This window comes from Phyllobates terribilis, unplaced genomic scaffold, assembly GCF_046119375.1.
Source record: "Phyllobates terribilis strain yellow unplaced genomic scaffold, ASM4611937v1 Scaffold_2__4_contigs__length_985480577, whole genome shotgun sequence".
In the NCBI taxonomy this organism is placed as follows: Eukaryota; Metazoa; Chordata; class Amphibia; order Anura; family Dendrobatidae; genus Phyllobates; species Phyllobates terribilis.
This window is the reverse complement of record NW_027362762.1, coordinates 836,391,806-836,417,271: the sequence shown is the minus strand read 5'-3', so window position 1 is coordinate 836,417,271 and position 25,466 is coordinate 836,391,806. Positions and strand designations below refer to the sequence as shown.

Below are 25,466 nucleotides of genomic sequence, written 5' to 3'. Positions count from 1 at the left end.
ATTCAGCAGGTCCCCGACTTTCATGACAACCCATCGGAACCCTGAGTCCTCATTGTGGGGGCCAATGGGAGCTAATGTGCGTGTACACAAGCAATCGCGTCATTTAAATGTTATTGTCAGTGACTAACAGTGACATTTCAGAAGCTTTAACAGCAGAGATCAGAGCAAACAGGAAGATGCAGATGCCGATTGTATAACACAGCTGGCGTCGGCCTGCTATGGTGCGGGCTTAAAGCTCCTGAGCAGGCGTCATACAGGTGGATCTGATGTAGGAAGTAGAATTACATCCTACGTCAGGATACAGTTAATAACTCATACCACATGACTAAACAGTCCAAGATGTCTGCATCCTTTGTTGGTTGCCCTGTATTAACAATGACTGTGCAGATACCATCAGTAGTGATGAGCCAGTATGTTCGGTTAACCCTTTCGGTGAGTATACTCGGGCGAGTACCGAGTATCTTCTGCGTACTTGGTGATATGTTTGAATCACTCCCGTGTGCATGATTTGCGACTATTTGACAGCTTTAATACATGTGAGGAATGCTTGTTTCTTTTGCATTCCTTACATGTATTAAAGCTGTCAAATAGTCGCAAATCATGCACACGGGAGTGATTCAAACATATCACCAAGCACGCTGAAGATACTCGGTACTCGCCCGAGTATACTCGGCGAAAGGGGTAACAAAACATACTCACTCATCACTAACCATCAGCTTACTTGATTTACATTTTTACTATGTAAATGTCATAATGTGCTGTTAATTGCCATGTCATGTGCTTTATTATATTATGTTGTGCATATGCCACCAGTAAAGTACTTTTCCTAGATTGTGTCATGCCTTATAATTAGGTATGTTTATCACATGATAATAATGTACACTAATGTTATATTATTAAGTGTGTGCTATGACATATCGGTGAAAAATGTGCATAAAATTTGTGTGAAATGTTGTATGAAAGATGAGATAAGTAGGTAGTGAGTATATGGGGGATATGTACCCAGTTAAATGTTTTTTACAGGGTGTCACTAGTCTGAGATATTGCTGAAAGTGAGGGGTGTGCACACTCTCCATTAGGAAATGTGCACTGGTGGAGTAGCTAGTGACACAACTAGGTCAGGGGGCATGATGGGTCGGTATTAGCATTTACATCCTTGCCTCTAGCAGTGTCCAGAATGCAAATAAGCTGGGACTTTCCTGCCAAAAGACATCAAACACAAGCAAGCATGCAAACTGGCAGAGGAGCCAACACTGTGCATGGAAAAGAAATAACTGCAGCACAGCTAGTTAGCAAGTGGGAATAAGTAACACTCGATATTAAGGTACGATGCCCTAGGACTTAGTAAGGTGCACAATAGAGTATGTAAGACGCTTGAGCTGCAGGCGATGTAATTCAATGGGCCGCCATTAGAGGGGTAAGGATTGAAACAGCAGAGAGGAGCATTGAGGTTTAGTCCTGACTGTGAAGAACACGTTCACTAGATGGGAAAAGGATTAGTCTCCCAAAAAGATCCAGTTTTAACCACACCTTAGAACTCTGACAGCAGAGTGTACAGAGGAGTGCATTGCCAGAGATGGCTGAAAGACTGGTGCGTGCGTGTGAGGGACTGTTATGCTATAACTGTGAAGGTTTGGCAGCAATAATATGCAAGGTACCAGACAATCTACTAGAGGACATTGCTGGTAAGAGACATTTAGACTGGTTGTGTTTGCTGAGCAACATTAAAAGTGACACAGAGATTGTGACACAGTGAATGAGGTTCTGCTGAAGTGATAGCCAGCAGACCAGGGGTAAACATATCATTGGTACAACCTGTCCAGCTGTATATTGACCCAAATGGTCAGGGGGCCACTTCTACCTCCAAAGTAGGTGTAATTATGGATTTCATTTTGATGAGCTTTTGTACTGCAAATGGCCTATATACTGTTCTTGTACAGGGGCCCTTTTCGGTCTGTGTCTGCCAATGCAGCAGAACAAACACAAGTGTCAGTAAATTGTCACCAGTGTCAACCATCATTCCTAATACTATTGTATACCTCTGTTCAAGCCAAACTTTTTGCCTTTTGTGAGATTCCTAAAACCATCCAGCTTCTTGTGAGTAAAGTTGCTGAAATGACATCTGCGTGTGACTGCATCCTTCTACCAGTCAGGCCAATAGATCCTAACACTCATAAAGGGGCACACCACATCACCAACAAATGTAGGTTCAAAACAGTGCAATCTGCTAGTACGTTGCAGTTATGCTGTATTTTTTTTCATGACTTCTCCAAAAATACAGTTAAAATGAATTTGAGCCCAACATGTGAATAGATCTCATTTACCAATTTTGATATTTGAGACAGCACCAATACATCCATTTTACACACCTGAGTATAATTCTTAAATATTCTATGCTGTCGGCTTCTTCACATTTAATTGAAAGAATCAAGTTCCCAAGGCTGCTTCCAGTGCAATAAAAATTTAGGTGGTCCTAAAATCAAGACAAACACCATGTTTATGGAGGCTTACTCAACATTGTAGAAGAACTGAATTTTGTTTTTATGCATTATGTGCTAAATCAAATTAATGTTTAAAAAGAAAAAATCATGGATCTGTTGAAAAGTTTACATGCAAACAGTATTTTCATATAATTCCATATAATCATTATAGGCATTTCTTTATTCACTACCAGATTTCACAAAATTGCGCTGCAGCGATCACAGTGCTCAGATCCCTTGGAGCTGTGTCAATTCCCAAGACACAAGACATGCCGGATAGATATAAAGACCTTTATTAATGCACAAGAAATCCATGAAAGAAAACCAAATATAGTTTGTAAAAGTTGCCTGAGGGTATATAGAAACCAATAAAGTCATTTGAAGGTGGAAGTCCTTTCCAACTCAAGATACAATAACTATTAATGTGAAATTACTTCAAATCCTGAATTAAAAAGGAAAACCAATCAATATTGTTCATCACTTTGTCATTTACAAGAACCTGCACTTACACCTTATTTTCTTCCAGAGCTATAATAATAATAATAAAAAAGGAAGAGTTATAGATAGAAAGCAATTCACCACTATAAACATTCTAGCCCTTGGAGTATATACAGTCCACATATGATCAGCCCTCCTTTAAACTCAGTTAAATAAGATCAACAGGTTATTGTTTCCTATATGGATATGTGACACCCCAGGGGTCTGGTTGCCACAGTGATAGAGATATTACGTCTGAGAGCAGGTGGGAGGTCTCTTGGTCAGGGATCCTATGCATGCCACACCTCCTGCCCAGTCCTGGGAGGGGAAGAACTTCCCCTATATAAACCTAGGGCTGAGATAGGGTTAGTGAGTAGAGAAGAAGCAGAGAAAAGAAGCAAATATAGGAACAAAACAACAGGAGCTCTGTGGGAGCAGTGTTACAAGGAGTCAGGGGCTGGCAGCTGCAGAGCTCGCCCTGACTGAGAAGATTTCTTACCGGACCCGGAGTCCAAGGCTGTGGGGACTAACTCCTACCCAGCAGCAGAAACCGACCGGCAGGGGATTGCAGGTCCTCTGGCCCAGAAACCCGAAGGCACGGTCACACGCGTGGGACCAGCACCGCCATCGTGGAGCGGAAGCCATTAGAAGGTCCCGAGTCACCGGCCATACGGGTGAGCACCACACGGTACACTCAGGGACGTGGGCTACTTTTACCCGCCTCTAGCAAGGTAGCCAGAAGAGTACAGTTAGTTGGGAAGGCCTACAACTCCGCCTGGCCAGGGGAGATCCCATCTGCTCAAGGACTGACCAGGCCCCGATTGCTAGCAAGTACTCCGGGAGGGTCTATCTTTGTCACCAGTAAAGACCCTGAACTACACCGCATCGTCTCTGAGTGGTTCCTGCTACCCCCATCATCCACGTCGGCTGCCCTGAGGCCATACCCCTCCCGTTGGGGGTTATACCATCCACGCTGCACCATCCTTCCACCGGCCTCAGCGGTCTGCCCTGCAGCGGCAGCTCCATAGCTGCATTCAACGGGTGGCGTAGTCATCCACCATCTACTGCTAATAGACTGCCACTTAGTCTGACTCCCTGGGCACGGACCGGGTCACCGCCACGAGACTACTACCCCCATCTGATCCGGCTCCGGGTAGGCTCCCGCGTGCGCAACGCTGCGCGACTCAGGCCCAGGGGCGCGTCAAGTTTTGGCGTAGTCGGCAGGATTTCGTGCCCGCAACCACCGGGTACTGCGTGCCTGAACAAGAGACTTTCAAACTCACCTGTGGTGAAGATTCCCGCCATCCGTGAAGATTCCCGCCATCCGGCGCCATTTTCAGCCTTCTTCCCGCCATCTGTGGAGTTTTCCCGCCGTTGGACGCCATCTTGAGGACGCCGCGCGGGAAAAAGAGGGGCGTGGACTCCGAAAAGCCCGCGAGAACTGAAGCCCCGCCTCACGTCCGGACGTTGCGTCAGGTCCTGGAAGGAGCCCAGCAGACGCCGACGTCACAGGAGCGCGACGGAAGGTCCTCAACCCTGACGATCCACTGCGGAGCCGCGGCCTACGGAAGAGGATCATCGCAAGGTAGGCCACGGTCCACTAGGGGGGAGAAGGATGTCGGATACGGAGGAGAGCTTCACCGCTCCAACCCCCGCCAGCGCCACCGCTGTTGCGGTCATGCCTTTCACCATGCCCTATATCCCGGGGGCAGCCTGGCTACCCCAGTACTCAGGGGAGTCACATACCCTGCAGGACTTTAGAGAAAAGCTGGATAGCCTCTTCCAGGTGTACCCCCTCACAGAAGAGCAAAAAGTGAGCATCCTGGTGGCCCAATTAACCGGGGCAGCCTGAAGGGAGGTAAAGTCCTGGCCACCTGGGGGGAGGACTGTCGCAGGGATACTAACCCGGCTGAGGGACACCTTTGATACCCGCACCTCAGCCGAGATCAAGCTTAGATTCTACGGGTGCAAACAGCGGGCACATGAGAGTATAAGGGACTATGCCCTGAACCTACAAGAGGCCCTGAGAGCCGTTAAGCAGACCGACCCTGACGGCGTGGGAGACGAGGACAGGCTGTTGACTGAACAATTTATAGAGGGTTTATATTGCAATGCCCACCGAACCCAGTTGCGGGCAATGGCCTTACAGGACCCTCATCTGGGATTTGCACAGTTCAAGGACAGAGCCATCCGGGTGCTCCGAGAACCGGCACCGGATGGCGTTGTGACCCACAGGCGCCCAGCTATCACTTACCACCAGGAGGCGGCGCCCTTGTCGGCAGGGCCTGTGGGGGCTGATGCGCAGGCTTTGAACAATGACCCGGCCCTAGACCTGCACCATCAGGTCCAAGAGCTAGCTAAAAGCGTTGCTGCGCTAACCCGAACTGTGCAGTCTTTACAGGTTTCTACTCCAGGGAAGATCCAGCTGGCATCCGGACCGGAGGACATCCCGTGGCGTCGACCAAGGAGGACCCCACCGGCCAGAGGAAGACCCAGTGACCGATACGACGAGGACGGACGACCCATCTGCCGCCGCTGCAATCAACCCGGACATATGGCAAGGTACTGTCCTTTAAACTGGCACAACCTGGGGGTAGAGGGCCAACCCCCAGGAAAAAGATCACCAGGCCCATCGAACTGGCGCAACAAATATGTGGGAGGACGTCCAGTCTTGCCTGTGGTACTGGATGGCATCCCTATGAGTGCCCTACTGGACACCGGATCACAGGTCACCACCATCCCGTACGTGCTCTTCAAGCAGTACTGGAATGACTCGGATATTACCCGCTACCCTGACGACGATTTGAGTATCATCGCCAGCAATGGTCAGCCCGTGCCACAGATCGGATTTAAAGAGGTGACCATTAAAATTGGTAGAGTTGAACTGGCAGCACAGGGACTGATCATTGTAGACATTGACAAACACGAGAGTCACCCAAAGATAACTCTAGGAACTAATGTAATTGAAAATTGTCTTGCAGAGGTGATTTTCCTTTTACAGCAGGTTGCCAAGAACGCCAGCTCCGGCGAGCAGCGAGTGCTCCAAAAAGAGATCCGGGCACTGATGCGACGGCAACAGGTGGAACTCTCCGGCGGTGAGATTGGTAGCGTGAGAATGTGTGACCCTTTCCCTATTGCCATGCCCCCAAAAAGTGAAATGATGATTTGGTGCCGGGCAGCTATTGGTCTGAGAGGTAGAGATTACCAGGCAATGGTAGAACCAGTTTACTCAGACAGTAGGCCCACCATCTTGACAGCACGGGGGGTGGTTAATGTACGCCATGGGAGGGTGCCCGTTCGCATAATCAATATCGGGAAGAGGGAAGTGTACCTGCCCCGGTATGCCACGCTAGCCAAATTATATACCATTAACCAAAATGCTATACAATCTGTGGAACCCTTGCCTCCATCTCACCCGGAGGAAGGTAACGGCTCTAAGAAAACAATGGAGGACTGGTGTCAGCAACTACATTTGGGTACTGACTCCACTCCCTCCCACCAGAAACAGGGAGTCTACCGGGTGGTTCAAGAGTATGAGAGAGTGTTTAGTAAACACCCGTTAGACTTCGGGCGAGTCAAGGGGGTAGAACACCACATCCCCACGGGAGATCATCCTCCCATAAAAGAGAGGTATCGACCCGTACCCCCTGCACATTACCAACACGCCAAGGGGATGCTTAGAGACATGAAGGAGGCTGGGGTAATCCGGGATAGCTGTAGTCCCTGGGCAGCCCCACTAGTTTTAGTCAAAAAGAAAGACAACACTATGAGGATGTGTGTAGATTACCGGAAAATCAACCATATCACACACAAGGATGCGTACCCTTTACCAAGGATAGAGGAGTCTTTGGCTGCTTTAAGATCTGCTAACTTCTTCTCTACCTTGGATCTCACTAGCGGGTACTGGCAGGTTCCTGTAGCAGAGGCGGACCGGGAGAAGACCGCATTCACCACCCCGATGGGACTTAGCGAGTTTACCTGTATGCCGTTTGGACTTTGTAACGCACCAGGAACCTTCCAACGATTAATGGAGTGCTGTCTGGGACACAAAAACTTCGAGACGGTCTTCTTGTACCTGGACGATGTCATCGTGTATTCCAAGACTTATGAGGACCACCTGAGACATCTGGCGGAAGTGTTCGAAGCCCTGGCAAGTTACGGCCTGAAGGTGAAACCCTCTAAGTGTCACCTCCTGAAGCCAAAGGTGCAGTACCTGGGACACGTGGTGAGCGCTGATGGAGTGGCTCCCGACCCTGATAAGATCACCGCAATTAAGGAATGGCCAAGTCCCTCCAGTGTAAAGGAAGTGCGGCAGTTCCTTGGGTTGGTAGGCTATTACCGCAGATTCATCCCCGGCTTCACCAAAAAGGCAGCTCCTATGCAGGACCTCCTGATAGGCCAGTCCCGGAAGGCCAAGAACCAGAAGCCGCGCTTCAGATGGGAGAAGTTGGAAGAAGAGTCCTTCCGCCAGCTGAAGATGGCCCTCACGGGGGATGAAATCCTGGCGTACCCGGATTACAGCCAGCCCTTTATCCTCTACACCGACGCAAGTAACATCGGGCTAGGAGCTGTGCTGTCCCAGATCCAGCAGGGGAAAGAACGAGTCATCGCTTATGCCAGCCGAAACTGCGACCCACCGAGAGAAACCCTGAGAATTACAGCTCATTTAAGCTAGAGTTCCTGGCAGTGGTGTGGGCAGTCACCGAACGCTTTAAGCACTACCTCGCTTCTTCCCGGTTCATCGTGTACACGGATAACAACCCGTTGACACACCTGGACACAGCCAGACTCGGTGCCCTAGAGCAGAGATGGATGGCCCGTCTGTCCAACTACGAGTTCACAATCAAATACCGGGCAGGACGCTCCAATACCAACGCGGACGCCCTGTCCAGGATGCCAAATCTACCGGACGGAGGAGAAGATCCAGAGGGACTGGAAGAAGTTGAACTCCCCGCGTTTCACCGTCATGGGACTATCCAGTATTCCCACCGGGTAAGGAGTAAGCAAGCCGCTACGTTTAACCCCTTGCCTCACTACAACTGGGAGGAAACGCAAGACAGTGACCCTGCCGTCCGACTGGTGAAGGAGATGCTGACTCGGCCAGAGGCTCGCCTTGACCCAGACGCTCCGGAGGAAGCCAAGCAACTGTGGGCTGAGAAGAGTCGACTGTTCCTTTACAAGGGGAAGTTGTGCCGCAGAATGGTTAACTCCCGGACGCATGAACTAATCTGGCAAGTAGTGGTGCCACGAAGAGACGCAGCCATGGTGACGGAGGCATACCACGACGGGGCTGGACACTTCGGATGGAAGAAGCTGGAGTTCCTGCTGCGCGAGCGGTTCCACTGGGTAGGCATGAGGGGAACCATCGAGAGGTGGTGCAGAGACTGTGGCCCGTGCAACCTAAGAAGGAAGGACCGTGCCAGCCAGAAGACTCCCCTGCAGTCCATCGTCACCCGGCAGCCGTTGGAACTGGTAGCCTTGGATCATGTAAAACTGACCCCAAGCAGAAGTGGCTACGTCTACGCACTAACCATCGTGGATCACTACTCCCGGTTCTTGGTTGTCGTCCCCGTCAAGGACTTAACAGCTCGAACAGCAGCTAGAGCCTTCCAGCAGCATTTCTGCCGTCCACACGGGTACCCGGACCAAGTGTTGACAGACCAGGGACCTGCCTTTGAAGCGGAGGTCTTCCAAGAATTCTGCACTCTGTATGGCTGCCGGAAGATAAGGACGACACCCTATCATCCGCAAACTAATGGACTTTGTGAGAAAATGAACCAGGTGGTAATGGATCTTCTGAAAACGTTGCCCCTGAAAGAACGCAGTCTGTGGCCTGAGAAGCTGCCCGATCTGGTGGACCTATACAACCACATCCCGGTAGGTTCCACCAACTGTACCCCGGCTTACCTAATGAGGGCGAGACCTGGTAAGTTACCTGTTGACCTGGAAATGGGAGTCCTGACACCCGAGGACACTTCGCCAGAAGCAGACTGGGACACAGAGAGGCAGCAGCAGTACCGGAGAGTACAGGAGAGCGTGGAGCGAAGTCTCTGTCAGGCTAGGGAAAGACAAGAGAAAACTTACAACCAGTATGCTCCCGCTGTTCCCCTGGTACCCGGAGAGCAGGTCTTGAAGAGAAAAAGACGGCTCCACAAGTTGGACGACCAGTGGGAGAAGGACCCGTACACCGTACTGCCCTCAAGCCACGACAACACGAAGGTCTGTACCATCAGTAAAGACGGAGGGGAGACCACAGCCATTGTATCCCGGGATCACCTGAAGAAGTGTCCTGAACAGCTACGGAACCCTGAAGAGGAACAAGAAGACCCTCGACCCATAGAGGAAAGGGAAGACATGGTTAGTACTGTGCTCGGAGACTTCCCTCGGTCTTGGACTCAAGTCAATGGCGCAGTTGTGGTACCCGTACTCACCTTCCTCCAACCAGCATCCCAAGCACCTACGGAGCGACAGGTAGAGCTGGAAGAGCAGCCGGTCCAGGAGGCAGAAGACTCCACACAAGCAGAACAGGAGGATCAACCCTCTGCTTATAGTGAGCCTGCCGTACCCCTAGTGAGCCAAAGAGCCGGTGGACAGCTGCCCAGTTTACCCTTGATAGCTCCTACACCCTGTAGTTCAGGGCTAGACAGTCAGCTCCGTAGGTCCACTAGGGCCACTAGAGGCCAGTTACCCGCACGTTGGAGGATTTGAAGTGTTTAAATTGTTTTATTTGTGATCACCTGTCTGTTACTTGTAAATAATTATGTGTTTCTAGTTATTTTTAGGAGTCCTTGGTGGATTTACCGGGAATCCTTTGTACATAGTTGGAGCGTAACCCAGGACGGACTAAAGACTGTTAAGGACTCGGGGTAGGACAGACCCCCTACCTGGTTACGTCTCCCTGTTTTGGTGAAATGGACACCTTGCTTTTCTTCAAGACTGCACCCGGTTGCGGACACGCCGTAACCATCCTTATGTGTTTTCTTATTGTATTATTATTGTTTATACCTTGTTATGTTTTTCTAAAAATATGTTTAGTCCCGGAGTACTAAATTTCACTAGGGGGGAATGTGACACCCCAGGGGTCTGGTTGCCACAGTGATAGAGATATTACGTCTGAGAGCAGGTGGGAGGTCTCTTGGTCAGGGATCCTATGCATGCCACACCTCCTGCCCAGTCCTGGGAGGGGAAGAACTTCCCCTATATAAACCTAGGGCTGAGATAGGGTTAGTGAGTAGAGAAGAAGCAGAGAAAAGAAGCAAATATAGGAACAAAACAACAGGAGCTCTGTGGGAGCAGTGTTACAAGGAGTCAGGGGCTGGCAGCTGCAGAGCTCGCCCTGACTGAGAAGATTTCTTACCGGACCCGGAGTCCGAGGCTGTGGGGACTAACTCCTACCCAGCAGCAGAAACCAACCGGCAGGGGATTGCAGGTCCTCTGGCCCAGAAACCCGAAGGCACGGTCACACGCGTGGGACCAGCACCGCCATCGTGGAGCGGAAGCCATTAGAAGGTCCCGAGTCACCGGCCATACGGGTGAGCACCACACGGTACACTCAGGGACGTGGGCTACTTTTACCCGCCTCTAGCAAGGTAGCCAGAAGAGTACAGTTAGTTGGGAAGGCCTACAACTCCGCCTGGCCAGGGGAGATCCCATCTGCTCAAGGACTGACCAGGCCCCGATTGCTAGCAAGTACTCCGGGAGGGTCTATCTTTGTCACCAGTAAAGACCCTGAACTACACCGCATCGTCTCTGAGTGGTTCCTGCTACCCCCATCATCCACGTCGGCTGCCCTGAGGCCATACCCCTCCCGTTGGGGGTTATACCATCCACGCTGCACCATCCTTCCACCGGCCTCAGCGGTCTGCCCTGCAGCGGCAGCTCCATAGCTGCATTCAACGGGTGGCGTAGTCATCCACCATCTACTGCTAATAGACTGCCACTTAGTCTGACTCCCTGGGCACGGACCGGGTCACCGCCACGAGACTACTACCCCCATCTGATCCGGCTCCGGGTAGGCTCCCGCGTGCGCAACGCTGCGCGACTCAGGCCCAGGGGCGCGTCAGATACAATATTTTGTCTTCAATGTCAAAAAGAATGTATGCCCAAGTCTAAAAACAGCCATGACTCTGGAAGACAATATTAGCAATACTGATGTGTAGTTGATGCTATGTGCACCTATGCTAATCAGTGGTAATGGAGTAAAACCCTGTGTAGTCCGATCCTGCTTTCATACAGACTATAATACAGTCTTTAAAGAAAAACAATATTTAAAACCTACAAACCTTCCCTAAGAAGTGTTTTCTGTACGCCCGAGCTGAACCTTTATATTCTAGTTTATATCCATATGTACTAGGGCTCATAGGTTCTTCTTCTTCATCACATATACTACTGTCTGAAGATGTTGGAGTGCTTATATTTTCTGGATCTTCTATCCAATAACCTCCAAACTGAGGCAAAATAATGAGTGGATAAGAGGTGTCCTTTTCCAGGATCTACAATATAAAAGAACAAAGAGGCAAGGCTTATATCTTCTGAGTAGCATCTCATAGAGGAAGAGCCACTCGATTGCATTAAAGCAATGACTTTGTGGCACTTTGTGGAAAAAATATTTAAAAATGACAGAAGTCGTTCTGGTGGCACATCAGAGATCAGTACAACACATACCAGATAGATGAAAAGCAAGGGTCCTAGGAAGTAGTTTATTTTACACATAGCAAAGGCCAGTTTTAAACCACTGGGTGGTGAGACCTAAAGTGTTTGATGCACCACCTGGATATTGGTGGAGGGGGTATAGAGCTTCATTGATAACGGGGAGACTACGGATAAGTTTACTGCAATTTCTATAGTGCTTAAAGGGGTATTCCCATCCCAAGATCCTATCTCAATATGTAGTAGGTGTAATAATATTATTATTATTATTAGCAAATACCTCCAATTAGAAATGTAGTATAGTATTTTTGATTCGCTATGCCACTTATCTCATGTGCAGGCAATACAGGACCTTAGGTATCCACGGTTACGACCACTAGGAGCTAAATAACTGTCACTTTATCAGTGGCCGTAACCATGGATACCTAAGGTCCTGCAATGCCTGCACATAAGGAAAGAGACATAGCGAATCAGAAGAACTATACTATATTTCTAATTGGAGGCATTTGCTAATATTATTATTATTACACCTACTACATATTGGGGTAGGATCTTGGAGATTGGAGTACCCATTTAACTCTATACAACACATGGAAAAATATCTCCTTTTATAGTATTTTACCTTAGTTTAACAAGTAGCTGTAGCTCAGAAACTATCACTATTCTGCTTATTATAAGAACACAAGATAATGTTTGTAATGGCATATAAAGGATTACCTCCTCAATGCTGGGGTATGGTATGTAGTCATCCTGTAATAAAAATAGAATAATTAATTTAGTAGTTCACACCAAACTTCACATTTAAGATGTTACTAAGGAGAAACATTCAGAAAATTCATGCTGCCCGAGCCTCAGGCAGCGGTAATCGAAGCCTGGCTGCACAATACTGCCAGGTATATTATTATTTCACATGCTACAATGTTTCAGAGTAAATGTAGTTTGGGGAACACAGCGGGAGATCAAACTAGTCTGGTGCCATCCCTGGACGGCTTTTCAGCGCTTTTTTTCCATACGATTGACAGGTCTCTGCTTTGTGAGTACATAGGGAGAGACCTGTCAATCACCACTTGCAGTGCTGGGAGAATCCAGCTGGGGGCAGCACCAGAATGGTTAGGCCTTTGGCTATGATCCTCAGGTGGAACTTCAAAATATATTTTCTCTGAAACCCTGGATAATTTCAGAGAATAATATACCAGAACTGCAATCATGCAGTCAGGTTGCGTTTCTTTCTGCCTGCAGTTTGGACAGCATGACTCCTTCGATAGATTCCCTTTAAAGTTTAGTATTATTCAATATTATGGATAGACACTATGGAGAATGAAACTTAGGCCCTGCTCCATCAAAGTGTTTTTGCAGAAATCTAGTGTAAAACATTATGATAAGTCGCAATTTTGTTTTAGCACAACTAAAGGATCTTTGAAAATCTTGAGACATTTACACACCAGATTTACTAAACTCCACAAAAATGGGCAGAAGGTGGCGTGACACAACAGCTCGTCTAATTTATGATGAGGCCGCGTGCCTTAGGCTATGTGCCCACGATGCAGAAATGCTGCAGATTTTTTCCGCATCTCCCTGGCAGGAAAAACGCATGCTGATTTTACATGCGTTTTTCCTGCCAGGTAGAAGCGTTTGTCAAGCGTTTTTGCATGCATTTCTGCATTCGGGTTATCAAGCGCTTTTCCAAGCGATTTCAGCATCACTCGGAAAAGTGCTTGATAACTTGGTCACACTATATAAATCCATGCAACCGGAATGGATTTATATAGTGTGACCAAGAAATAGTTAAAAAAAAAGAATAAAAATTGTAAAAAATAAAAAAAAAAGATTATACTTACCTTCCGATGGCCCCCGGTATTATCTCTGCTCCGTCCGGTCTCTTGTATGGGTCGCGGTGGTGTTTAAGGACCTGTGGTGACGTCATTGAGTCATGTGACAGGTCACGCGACCGCCGACATCAGCAGTCGAGTGACCTGTCACATGACTAAATGACATCATGGCAGGTCCTTCACACCACCGCAAGCCGTACAAGAGACTGGACGGAGCGGACAAAACACCGGGAGGACATCGGAAGGTAAGTATAATCTTTATTTTTTATTTTAAATTCTTTTTTTTACAGGTTCTATGGTACCCAGGTCTGGATGAGAGTCTCCTCTTCTCCAAACCCGGGTACCATCCGCACATTGAACCGTGTGATATCCGCATGTGCAGATGCAGTGATGCCGATGTCACGCGGTCCAATGCAAGTCAATGGCGGCAATTACGCTGCGTGTCCGCAAAATGAATGGACATGCTGCGTATTTTTCCGCAATGATAATCCACAGTGGAAATTTCCGCAGCATGTGCGCAGCATGTGGATTATCATTGGGGACCATGGGGCACGTATTACCAAGCGTTTTTTAAGCATTTTCGCTGTGGAAATTCCGCGGCAAAAACGCTAGAAAAACGCATAGTGGGCACTCAGCCTTACCCTAGAAATCTTAAGATTAGTGACAAGGCGCATGGAGGTGCACACCACTTTTTATTCATTTATAGGTTTGCGCCTCTTAATAAATCAGGCGCCTCTGACTCCACCACGCCCCATCATCAAGACTGGCGTGAAGAACGCTGGTCTTGATGAATTGAAGAGTTAGGCTCAAATCTGAGGCTAATGAAGATAGAGTTTTTTGAGGCAGTCAAAAATGTTAAGTTTGCTATTGGAAACAACTTTAGGAAATGCCGCTTCTTGGCTGAGTTTTTCGTTTCCTGAAAGGATTTTGAAATATTTAGGTTTTTTTTTTTTAAGTGTTTTTTTTACGTCTTTTGATTGTGCATTGCCTAAATTAGAGTGAATTCCATCAGGAGCCACTTCAGAGTAGTGACACGCTCCTCCTTTTTTTTACCAAGCGTTTTTCAAAATAAAACGCTCAAAACACTAATCATATAAACAGCAAAGTGGACGTTACTGACATGGTCCACAAAAAACCACACACACAATATTATTGTGATCTACTGTACCAATAAAAGGATGCTATCGCTTATACCATTTACACAATGAATGCGTGTTTCTCCACCAAAAGATAATTTCGCCTACTTCTAGACATGGAGAGCAGCATATGGTAAAAAAGATAAGATATCTTGTGGGTGCAGCTAAACAAAGCATATTTATGGGTGCTATCAATCTATTTACCGCTTTCTCCCAAACTAAGGAAGTGTTGCGTTGAGACTCAATCATACAGGACTCTTCATCATCCTTCTAGACACCTCAAAGATGTGAGCAGCAGAGAATATAATATCCCACTGTCTACAATCTCACATTATAGATGCAGGAAGAACGTTGTAAAACAAAGTTGATCTTTTATTAAGCCAGATGGCGAAACAAACTATTCACAATCCCAACAAGTTGATTTTGAAAGTAAATCAATAGGAGAGAACTGGGAATTTTAGACAATTTGCTAATGAATGTGAGCGATCATTTATACAAGCAAAATAACAGTGCCGCTGTGCCAGCAGCTTAGTGTAGTCCGCATGCGTCTTAGCACCAGGTTTACACAATGCATTTGCAGCGCTGTTTTTTCCCTTTGACCATTGTTTAGTTGCTAAAATGGAGAAGCCAGATGTTTGTTGTTAGTGAATATGAGAGTGTAAAATCCTTAACAAAACTCTGACGTTTGTGCTTTTTGGGGCCAGATGGCCTTTTTTTTTTTTTCTAAAATGTGTCATGCTCTTGGTATGACATATATTAGGACGTTTTTCATCCAAATACTTAAAGGGAATCTGTCACCAGTTTTTTTGTCACATAATCCCTGATTCCAGTGATGTATCACTTACTGGGCTCTTTAGTGTAGTTTTGATAAAATCAGTGTTTTATCAGGAGGAGATCATTAGAGGGCTAGTAATCCTGCTGCCAGCAAATCCTCCATATTCATGAGCTCTGGTGTCAAATAACTAAATTAAAATGAAGTTTCTTATTTTAACATCTAGGAACCAGCGAAGAATATTTACAATCTAGAAGACGCTCTTAAAGACAGGCCATTAAAATAGCTCGTCTCCGGAAGGTAATAACGGCAATGGAGGTCAGTGAATACATCATAAGGCTATGTGCCCACGATGCAGAAATGCTCCGGATTTTTTCCTGAGCGTTTCTGCATCGCCCTGGCAGAAAAAAAGCATGCGGATTGTACATGCGGATTGTACATGCGTTTTCCTGCCAGGGACATGCGGATGTGAAGCGTTCTTCACATGCATTTCCGCATGCGGATTGACAAGCGCTTTCCAAGCGATTTTAGCATCACTTGGAAAAGAGCTTGACAACTTGGTCACACTATATAAATCCATGCAACCGGCATGGATTTATATAGTGTGACCGTAGAATGTTAAAAAATACAAAATAAATCTATACTTACCTTCTGATGGCCCCCGGAGTCTTTATTCCATCCGTCCTGGCTTGCCGGCAGCTCGCAGTACACTGAAGGATCTGCCGTCACATGACTAAATGATGTCAGCGCAGGTCCTTCAGTCCACCGCGATCTGCCGGCAAGCGAAGACAAGCGCACCGGGGGCCATCAGAAGGTAAATATCATATTTATTTTTTATTTTATTCATTTTTTTACATGTTCTATGGTACCCGGGTCCGGAGGAGAGTCTCCTGTCCTCCACACCCGGGTACCATCAGCACATAGAAACGCATGGATTCCGCATCTACAGATGCAGTGATGCGGAATCCATGCGATCTAATGCAAGTCAATGCCGGCGAAAACGCAGCTCTTCCGCAAAATAATTGGTAGTGCTGCGTTTTTTTCCGCAATGATAATCCGCAGCGGAAATCTCCACAGGATGTGCACAGCACATGCGGATTATCATTGGAGAACATGGCAGGCCTTCTACCAAGCGTTTTTTAAGCGTTTCTGCAGCGGAATTACCGCTGAAAAAATGCTTAAAAAACTCATCGTGGGCACACAGCCTAAACGCAGGAAGAATCTCCATGTGGTAAGTTTAGACTTTACAAAATTCATAGCAGTAAGCAAGAGTAGTGTCAAAAGCTACTATAGCAATTTCATTGTAGACCCTTATGACACATATCCTGAATGTTATTTTACCCAGATTGCTAAAAATATATTTTAACAATGTCCTTGAGACTTATAAACAGCAAAAGAATATTATTTATAACCTATGAAACACAGTTTAAGCCTGACCATAAAGCTAGTTTGGAGGTGTAGGTCAGTGATGACATCATTAAAAGGAAGCTATCATCAGAAAATGAAATGACCTATTGTTTAAAGCAGCTTTTTGTTTTGCATGTATTTTTTTTAATAAAATTGGCAATTTTTTTTTATTTTATGATCTTTATTAAAAAAAAATTTGAATTAGGGATCCAGTTTTTTATTCACAATGCCGTACCGGCGTCTTTTTCAAGTGAAAAAATCAAATGTCATTTGGTTTGCTCCCTTGAAAAAGATGCCGGTACGGTGTTGAAATGCTTTGTGAATAAAAATACTTTTCCTTATCATCATTTCTGAAGAATTGATTTTCTCCAGCAGTGCAGCCCACCTACGTGTTCATCCAACTGAACACAATATCTCCTGGAGGATTTATCCACCAGCCACGGTGCAGCAGCGGTTTTTCTTCATGCCTACGTAGGAGTTGTGCCTGTCACTACTCCACCAGGTGAGTGTAACCAGCACTCTCTTATCACCCTATTGTGTGCTCTGTTCCCCATATCTAGATCTACATATAAAAATCTGAATTAGTAATCTTGCAATTTTCACATTGGCCATTGGGGCTTTTTAGACTCGTACTTCCTGTCCTTTCAGGAAGACTTTTCAGCAAGGTTCCTTACCAGCAAAAGCAGGATTACAATGACAGGTAATACCTCTATACACAGCTGATATCAAAAGAAGCAACAATCACAATAGTTGGTGTCACACCTGACTCTGCTCTCCCGCCCCCCACAATGACTGTAATGCTGGTGGGTATGGACCCATTGCGCCACGGGCCGGGCTCACCCTAAAGGGGCATGACTAAGTGTCTACCGGGTCTTCACTAGGGACTCTGATGATGAGGATAGGCTGGGCTGCTGGTAGACACCAGGTAGCACTCCAGGGAAGTCCACAGGACTGCCGCAGCGGACTGGAGAGTCAGAGGCACAGGTACGAGGTACAGGAGGGTGAGACAGAAATGTAGTCAGATGATCTCCGAGGTCAGGGCAAGCAGCACGGGTTCACAGTACAAAGCTGGAGTAAGGGATGGAGAAGTCAAACTGAGCAGGTAAACAGGCTGCGTCAAACTGGAGACAGAGTACAGAGATTTGCATCAACAAGGTGGTAGCAGGCTAGGAACCAATGTTCAGGCAGAAAGTGATGGGCAGAGCTACATAATATAGACCCTGCTGGCATGGGATAGGCCAGAGGGCCTAATCTCTGCAGGACATACAAGGGTTAAATTCCTACAGACACCAGCCACGCCCCCGCTAAAGGCAAATGGAAACTACTTGCAGATGCAGCATTGCTGAGGAGTGCTGCAATAGTCAAACTCAGAGAGACGGCCTGACATGAGGAGAAGACACGTGGCGACCACGGTAAGTAGATCGGCGCTGAGGAGGCATGCGAGTTACCACCAGGACAATGAACTTTGCACAGGCTCATTAGATACGTCAATACAAAAGATAGGATCGGCATTTAATTATTGTGGCTATGTACATGTGTTGTTTCTTGAAACAGCAGGAAGTTATAATCTAAAAAAGCTCAGGTGGCCAGTGTGAAAATTGCAAGAGTTCTCTTTTTTTTATTTTTAATACTGATTGTGATATGTAAAAAAAAAAATTGCCCAAAAAATACTTTTAAAAACCTGATTTAAACAATAAGTAATTTTCTGATGATAGCTTCACTTTAAAGAAGGAAGTAACTGCATGCAGTGGGTATAGACTTAATTTCACAGAGGTCAAAAGGAGGAGCAAGAGAAGTTTCAAAAACAATTTTAGCAATTTCTTTGTAGAACCCTTGTTACACTTATTCTCAATATCACTCAAAATACTATTTTTAACATTTTGCTACCTTAGGAGTCAGGACTTATAAATATTATAAATAACCTAGAACACAGGGAGGCAGCCCAGCAAAGTAGCCTCCTACGGCTAGGCAATCATGGCTGTATAATCACAGAAGTAAACTACATGTAATAGGTATAGACTTACAGTATCTTTCCACAAACGAGTAGCAATGAGAAGCTTTAAAAACAATTAAAAAAATTGAGATTGTAGACCCCTTGACACATTGTAAAGAGTGCGCCAGGTGGTGAGGTGCATCCCAACAAAGAATAAGCAGGAAGGCTTATGGCCAGCCTCCCCACACAGGGTGACTCAAAGAAAGCACAATGGAAACTGGAGAACAGTTCACTTAAAACTTTAATAGAGTGGAGACACAGGCTTGAAACATTACACAACTATTTACAAGTATAGTTGGGTGCAATACTGTTGTTTCTCAGCTACTTGCTCTCACTTCGGTCTCCCGCAATCTCCTGCTGGTAATCACTTTCTCCGTAACCTTTCCTGCCTTTTCCAGTGCTCGCTGATCACAGGATTCACTATCATAGGACTACCGTCACAATAACCCTCCTTCTGCCTGGGTGTCTGAATAATAAATTTGGCTGTCTTCTCACACAAACGGCCAGCAGCATCTTCTGCTTGGCTCGTCACACACGTGTCACTTCATGTGCCCTCACTCAAACTATTCTTTTTCGGGCATGGCACTTCCTTTACCTCTCCAGCAGATCAAAATTGTACTCTCTTCATCTGAATTAATCTTACTACTGCTTCCAACAGGTTGCGCTATAGAGTTCAAGTCCTCTTCCTCTCTGAAGAAGCAATTTGTATATTAAATTTCTCAGGGGAGCATTGCACGGCAAATAAGTCTCTTCACATTAGCATGGCAGAGCTGGTATGTCATTCTCCACAAGGATTAGACCTCAATCCAGAGCCCCTCACCTAGCTAAAACAGTTCTTATACTTTGCACTGATGCGGGACAATACCCCAAAACACTGTGTCTGCATTAAGATTCTGATTTGGCTTTTATCCTAAATCATATTACAAGGCTCGTTAAAGGGTTGATAATACTAATCTTTTATTTTATATAGCGCTAACATATTCTGCAGCGCTTTACATACACTATCGTCGCTGTCCCCATCGGGGCTCACAATCTAGATTCCCTATCAGTATGTCTTTGGAGTGTGGGAGGAAACTGGAGAACCCGGAGGAAACCCACACAAACACGGGGAGAACATACAAACTCTTTGCAGATGTTTTCCTTGGTGGGATTTGAACCCAGGACCCCAGTGCTGCAAGGCTGCAGTGCTAACCACAGAACCACCGTGCCGGTTGATTGTGACCTGTAGGATTGCTGCTTCCAGCAGGTGGCGCTATAGAGTTCAATTCCTTCTCCCTCTTGGAAGTGGCAATATGCATAATAAGCCAGCAAGCATTCTTCTTCTGTAGTGGAATTTTCTTTCTCACACTTTACAGGAGCAGCTGAATTTCCTTCTCTCCAGATTCTTCGTCTACATTTACTCTTAGGTGGCCCAGTTTCCTCCATTCCTACAGGCAGGTTGGTCTCCCTATTCCAGGGACAATAAGTAGGGACTAGTTTAAATTCAGACTGACTGGCACACCTTCGTCCCTCTTTGTTCTTGGCAAGTGTAATGATCCCCTACCGTCCTCAATCGCAGACCAACTAGACTGGTGTGGTTCCTCCATCCTCACACAAGCCTTTATATCTTCTGTCACGCTCTGGGATAGTATAAACTCCAAGTACTATGTGTTACCAAAGTAATTGTTGCACTTATTCTCACAACACGTCTTGCCCCTATACAGTATATGACCACTTCAGACTTTAGTTGTCTCAGCACTCATGTAGGCATACTAACTGGAGCTCTGGCTGCAGGGTGACACTCCTTCTACATATGAATTATCCACTGGTCTGACGCTCACCCTTTGGCAATCACACAAAACACATTGTAAGTGCAATACAAAGACAGATTATCAAATATGAGGTTATTCAGTTTAGAAAAATGAAAGTTTCCAGGCAATTTAACTACAGCGCACAAATATATGAATGGACAGTACCAGGGATGTTTTTTAATAATCTTTTTACACCTAGGCATGCAATGATGACAAGGGGGGTATCCTCTGCATCTAGAGTAAAAAAGCTTTAAAGTGGTATTCCCATCTCAAAGATCCTTTCCTAATATGTAGTAGAGGTAATAATAATAATATTAGCAAATACCTCCAATTAGAAATGTAGCATAGTTCTTCTTATTCCCTACGTCACTTACTTCAGGCATTGCAGTAGTTTAGGTATCCATGGTTATGACCACTACAACTAACTAGCTGTTACTATATGAGTGGTCACAAACATAGATACCGTATTTTTTAGACTATAATACGCACCGGACCATAAGACGCACCTAGGTTTTAGAGGTGGAAAATAGAAAAAAAATGTAAGCAAAAAATGTGGTCATGATGCTCTGCTATGGGGGAGAGGGTCTGCTGCTGACCCTGGTATTGGGGTAATGTCCCCCAATTCTGTTAATATCCCCCATCCTGGTATGTATGGCTCCCTCCTTCCTGTTATACGTGGCCCTCATCCCCATCGTGATATGCATGGCACCCCAATCCACCATCCTGGTATGCATGGCACCCCAATCACCCATCCTGGTATGCATGGCCCCCTCATCTCTCTTCCTGGCATGTATGGCACCCTTCATCCTGTTATGTATGGCCCCCCTCACACCCATCCTGGTATATATGGCACCCTCATCCCTCTTCCTGGTATGTATGGCACTCTTCATCCCTGTATGTATGGCCCCCTTCATCCCTGTATGTATTGCCGCCCTCATGCCTCATTCCTGTATGTATGGCCCCCCTCATGCCTCACTCCTGTATGTATGGCCCCCCTCATCCTTGTATGCATGGCCCCTCTCATCCCAGTATGTATTGCCCCCTCATCCTTGTATTCATGGCCCCCTTCATCCCTGTATGTATGGCCCCCTCATCCTGGTATGCTTGGCACCCCCTGATCCACGTCACGCTGCACAAAAAAAATACTCACCTCCTCTCTCCTCCAGAGGGACTGCGTGCGTGGGGAGCAGTGACCATTCATTCTCACGAATAGCGCACACGCTGTGGCTCCTGCTGCGCTCGGCAGTCAGCGTGCCCGCTATTAAAGGCCACAAATAATCACCACTCTCATGGGAGCCTTTAATAGCGGGCACACTGACAGCCGAGTGTATCAGCAGCCGCACTGCAGCTACAGCATGTGCGCTATTAGGGAGAATGAATGGTCACTGCTCCCCATGCACGCAGTCCCGGCGTGGGGTGCAGCGACTACTCCGGCAGATAGCTGAACACAGCGCTGGAGGAGAGAGGAGGTGAGTATGAACGTTTATCTTTTTTCTGAGCAGCGTGATGGGGATCAGGGGTGCCAAGCATACCTGGATGATGGGGGCCATACATACCGGGATGAGGGATGAGGGGGGCCATACATACAGGGATGAAGGGTGCCATACATACCAGGAGCCGCATACACAGTGCCATACATACACAGTGTGCCAGTTATTAAGGAAAATTAATATTCACTGCTCACTGGAGCAGTGAATATTCATCTTCTTTGGTAGGGGGCACAGTGTAGGCTGCAGCAGGCGGCTGCTGCCTCCTGTGCACCGCTACTCCGCCACTGTTGCTTCCCCCACATCCCCACCACCCACAGCCACAGTATTTATGTATATCGGACTATAAGATGTACCCCCCACTTTCCCCAAAAATTTGAGGAAAAAAGTGTGTCATAGTCCAAAAATACGGTACCTAAGCTACTGCAATGGCCTGCTCATGGGGTAAGCAACATATTACAACTATACTACATTTCTAATTGGAGGTATTTACTAATATTATTATTATTATTACGAAAACAAGGTACGAAAAAGAAAGAGCTGCACTCTCCATTCCTTTTATGAAAAAATTAAAACGTCCTTTATTCGATCAGTCTTTTGGACATCTATGCAGCAGGCAGAGGGATAAGAGGAGGTTCATGAGTACATGAGCACTCCTCTTATCCCTCTGCCTGCCCCATAGATGTCCAAAAGACTGATGGAATAAAAGACATTTTATTCTTTTCATAAAAGGAATGGTGAGTGCAGCTCTTTCTTTTTCGTACCTTGTTTTCATTTTCATGCTTGTTGAGCCACAGCACCACTACCATCCTGATTGCCGAAAGAGGCTCATAGCGGGAAAACATACAACACGTGGCATTTTGACTGATTGGTGCCGCAGTCCTTGTATGAATTATTATTATACTTACTACATATTGGGATAGGATCTGGAGATGGGAATACCCCTTTAATGATCATTACAGATGGCAATTCTTTATTGTACAAGCCTTGATACTATGGAACTGTTGTTACCTGTCCCAGCTCAGGAACCTGGCTTTGTTCCTTCCCATATTGCCAATTCCCATTTTGCTAGTCCACATCTTTAACATCATCATTCATCACCCAAGTTCTTTTAAGGCCGGCTCAGGCAGCCTTGTGCTGTTTGAGTATTCAAAAAGCTTAGCTTTCAGCTACCATATGTATTATAAGAGTTTCACTCAGCTGCTGCTATTCGACAATCTGCAACTACTTTTTAGCTCAGTCTTGTTAATCTCGGTGCTATTGCACTCTCAACTCTGCTGCTACAGCTACCTATGACTGGACTTATCTCAGCTAATGATAGTGCTGTTCTCAAGAATGTATTTGCAAGCTAGGTACATGATTATTATGTGTCTCCATTATACCTGTTTCTAATATAAGTACTGCAAGTAACCAGCTTCTCTATTCATTACTGCTATCATGAGATTAACCAATTCCTGCTACAACTTGTTTATGTCTCTGCCATAAACTATTTGTTTGCTGCAAGTCCCGGATTGTCTATGCATCTACTGTTCCTGTGTATATCTGTACACCTGACTGTTTGATCAAGTGTTTCCCGCACCACTTGACTGGCTGAACTCCGGAATATCCTGTTGTCTTAGTGCTTGCTGATCCACATGCTGACTGTCATGGCCCTCTCTGCTGCACCATTGTTTCCAGTCTTTGTTGCTCACCCTGTCACAACATGTTGTAATAGTAGATTCACTAAACAAATTCAAGGAGGTCCTGGATACCTTTCTTTATAAGTAGAATATTACAAGCTATGAGTGCTAGATTTTGGATATGGAACATTGATTCAGGGAACTAGTCTGATTAGCATATCTGGAGTCATAATGGATTTTTTTCCCCTAATATGGGTCAATTAGCATTTGCCTCATGGGCTTTTTGCTTTCCTCTGGATCAACATTTTAGGTTATAGGTTGAATTTGGTGGACTTGTGTCTTCTTTCAACCTTAAAACTATGAAACATTAACATGACATTTGCATAGTGAAAGTGCAACTTAGGTAACCAGGTGGAGTCTCTACTGCAAAAAGGTACAGTGATGGTCAAAAGTTTGGAAACATCTGTTCCTATAGTACTTTTCTGTGTACTTATTAGAATGTACACATTGTAAATTCAGAATGAAGGCTGCAAAACCACGATGGAACACATATGGAAATAAGGATGAAGAGAAAGACATGTAAAACAAACCAGAATATATGTTAAACCTTAAATTTCTTAAAGTACCCTCCTTTTTCTTTGATAACCTCTTTACACACCCTGCATACCCTCAAGCAGCTTCATCAGGCATCACCTGGAATGGTTTTTCAACAGTCCTGAATGAGTTCCCAGAAGTTTTGAGCACTTGTTGTCTGCTTTTCCTTTTCCCTGTGGTCCAACACATTCCAAATCATCTCATTTGGGTTGATGTCGGGTGATTATGGAGGCCATGTCATCTGACGCAGCACTTTGTTCTCCTTGTTCTTGGTCACAAAGCCCTTACATAAATGGAGGTATGACTTGGGTCGTTTTCCTGTTGCAACACAAATAATGGTCCCACTAAATGCAAACCACATGAGATGACGTGTCATTGTAGAATGCTGTGGTAGTCATGCTAGGTGTGCCTTGAATATGGAATAAATCAACAACATTGTCACCAGCAAAGCACCCCCACATTATCATATGTCCCCCTCCGTGCCTCACAGTGGGCACCACACACGTAGAAACCATCCACTCAACTCTTCTGCATCTCACAAAGACATGGTTTTTGGTCCCAAAAATTTCACATTTTGAGTCACCAGACCACAGTACAGATTTCCATTAATCTAATGTCCATTCCTTGTCTTTTCTTGTTTGCGGTCTTCTTCAGTAGTAGCTTCTCTGCAGCATTTTGTCTATAAAGACCTTGCTTGAACAGTTGAAGTTGAGATGTATCTGCTACTTAATGTCTGTGCATAATTTATGTTATTTGACGTTTTATCAATTTGTATTTTCTGATGAATTTAACCTCTGCAGTAGAGGAAATTTTTAGGCGGTCCTGATGAGAACCAATTTCAACATAGCAGTTGATGAGTTTCATGACTGCACTTGAGGATATCTTTAAGGTTCTAGCAATTTTTCAGATTGACTAACTTTCATGTCTTAAAGGGAATCTGTCACCAGGTTTTTGACACTTAATCTGAGATCAGCATAATTCCAGTGATGCATCACTTACTGGGCTGCTTGGTGTAGGGCTCATAAAACTACCATTTTATCGGCAGAAGATTATCACCAGAATGTTGTTAAACCTTCTGCAATGTAGTCTACCATGTTTATGAGCTCTGAAAAACTCCATCCCCACCACTGAATTGCCGCTTTCTGTGTATACACAAAGTAGGCAGAAAGCTGTCAATCAGTAGTGTGGACAGGGGTAATAAAGAGCTCAGCATTCATAGAACCGATAGAGCTG

The 25,466-nt window shown here is 45.9% G+C and overlaps 1 protein-coding gene across 11 annotated transcripts in view; it reads right to left on the bottom strand.

Moving 5' to 3' along the window:
- Positions 1–25,466, bottom strand: part of RAP1GAP2 (RAP1 GTPase activating protein 2) — a 1,112,678-nt gene that overhangs the window by 113,112 nt on the left and 974,100 nt on the right. For all 11 annotated transcript variants that reach the window (XR_012298693.1, XM_073667801.1, XM_073667807.1 and 8 more), the window contains 3 exons: positions 12,324–12,356; positions 11,240–11,449; positions 2,370–2,473 (listed from right to left, as the gene is read on the bottom strand). Coding sequence is in view for 10 of the 11 variants with exons in the window: in XM_073667801.1 (XP_073523902.1) it covers positions 2,370–2,473; positions 11,240–11,449; positions 12,324–12,356 (347 nt within the window). In the remaining variant the exon portion in view is untranslated. The remainder of the gene's footprint in view (positions 1–2,369; positions 2,474–11,239; positions 11,450–12,323; positions 12,357–25,466) is intronic.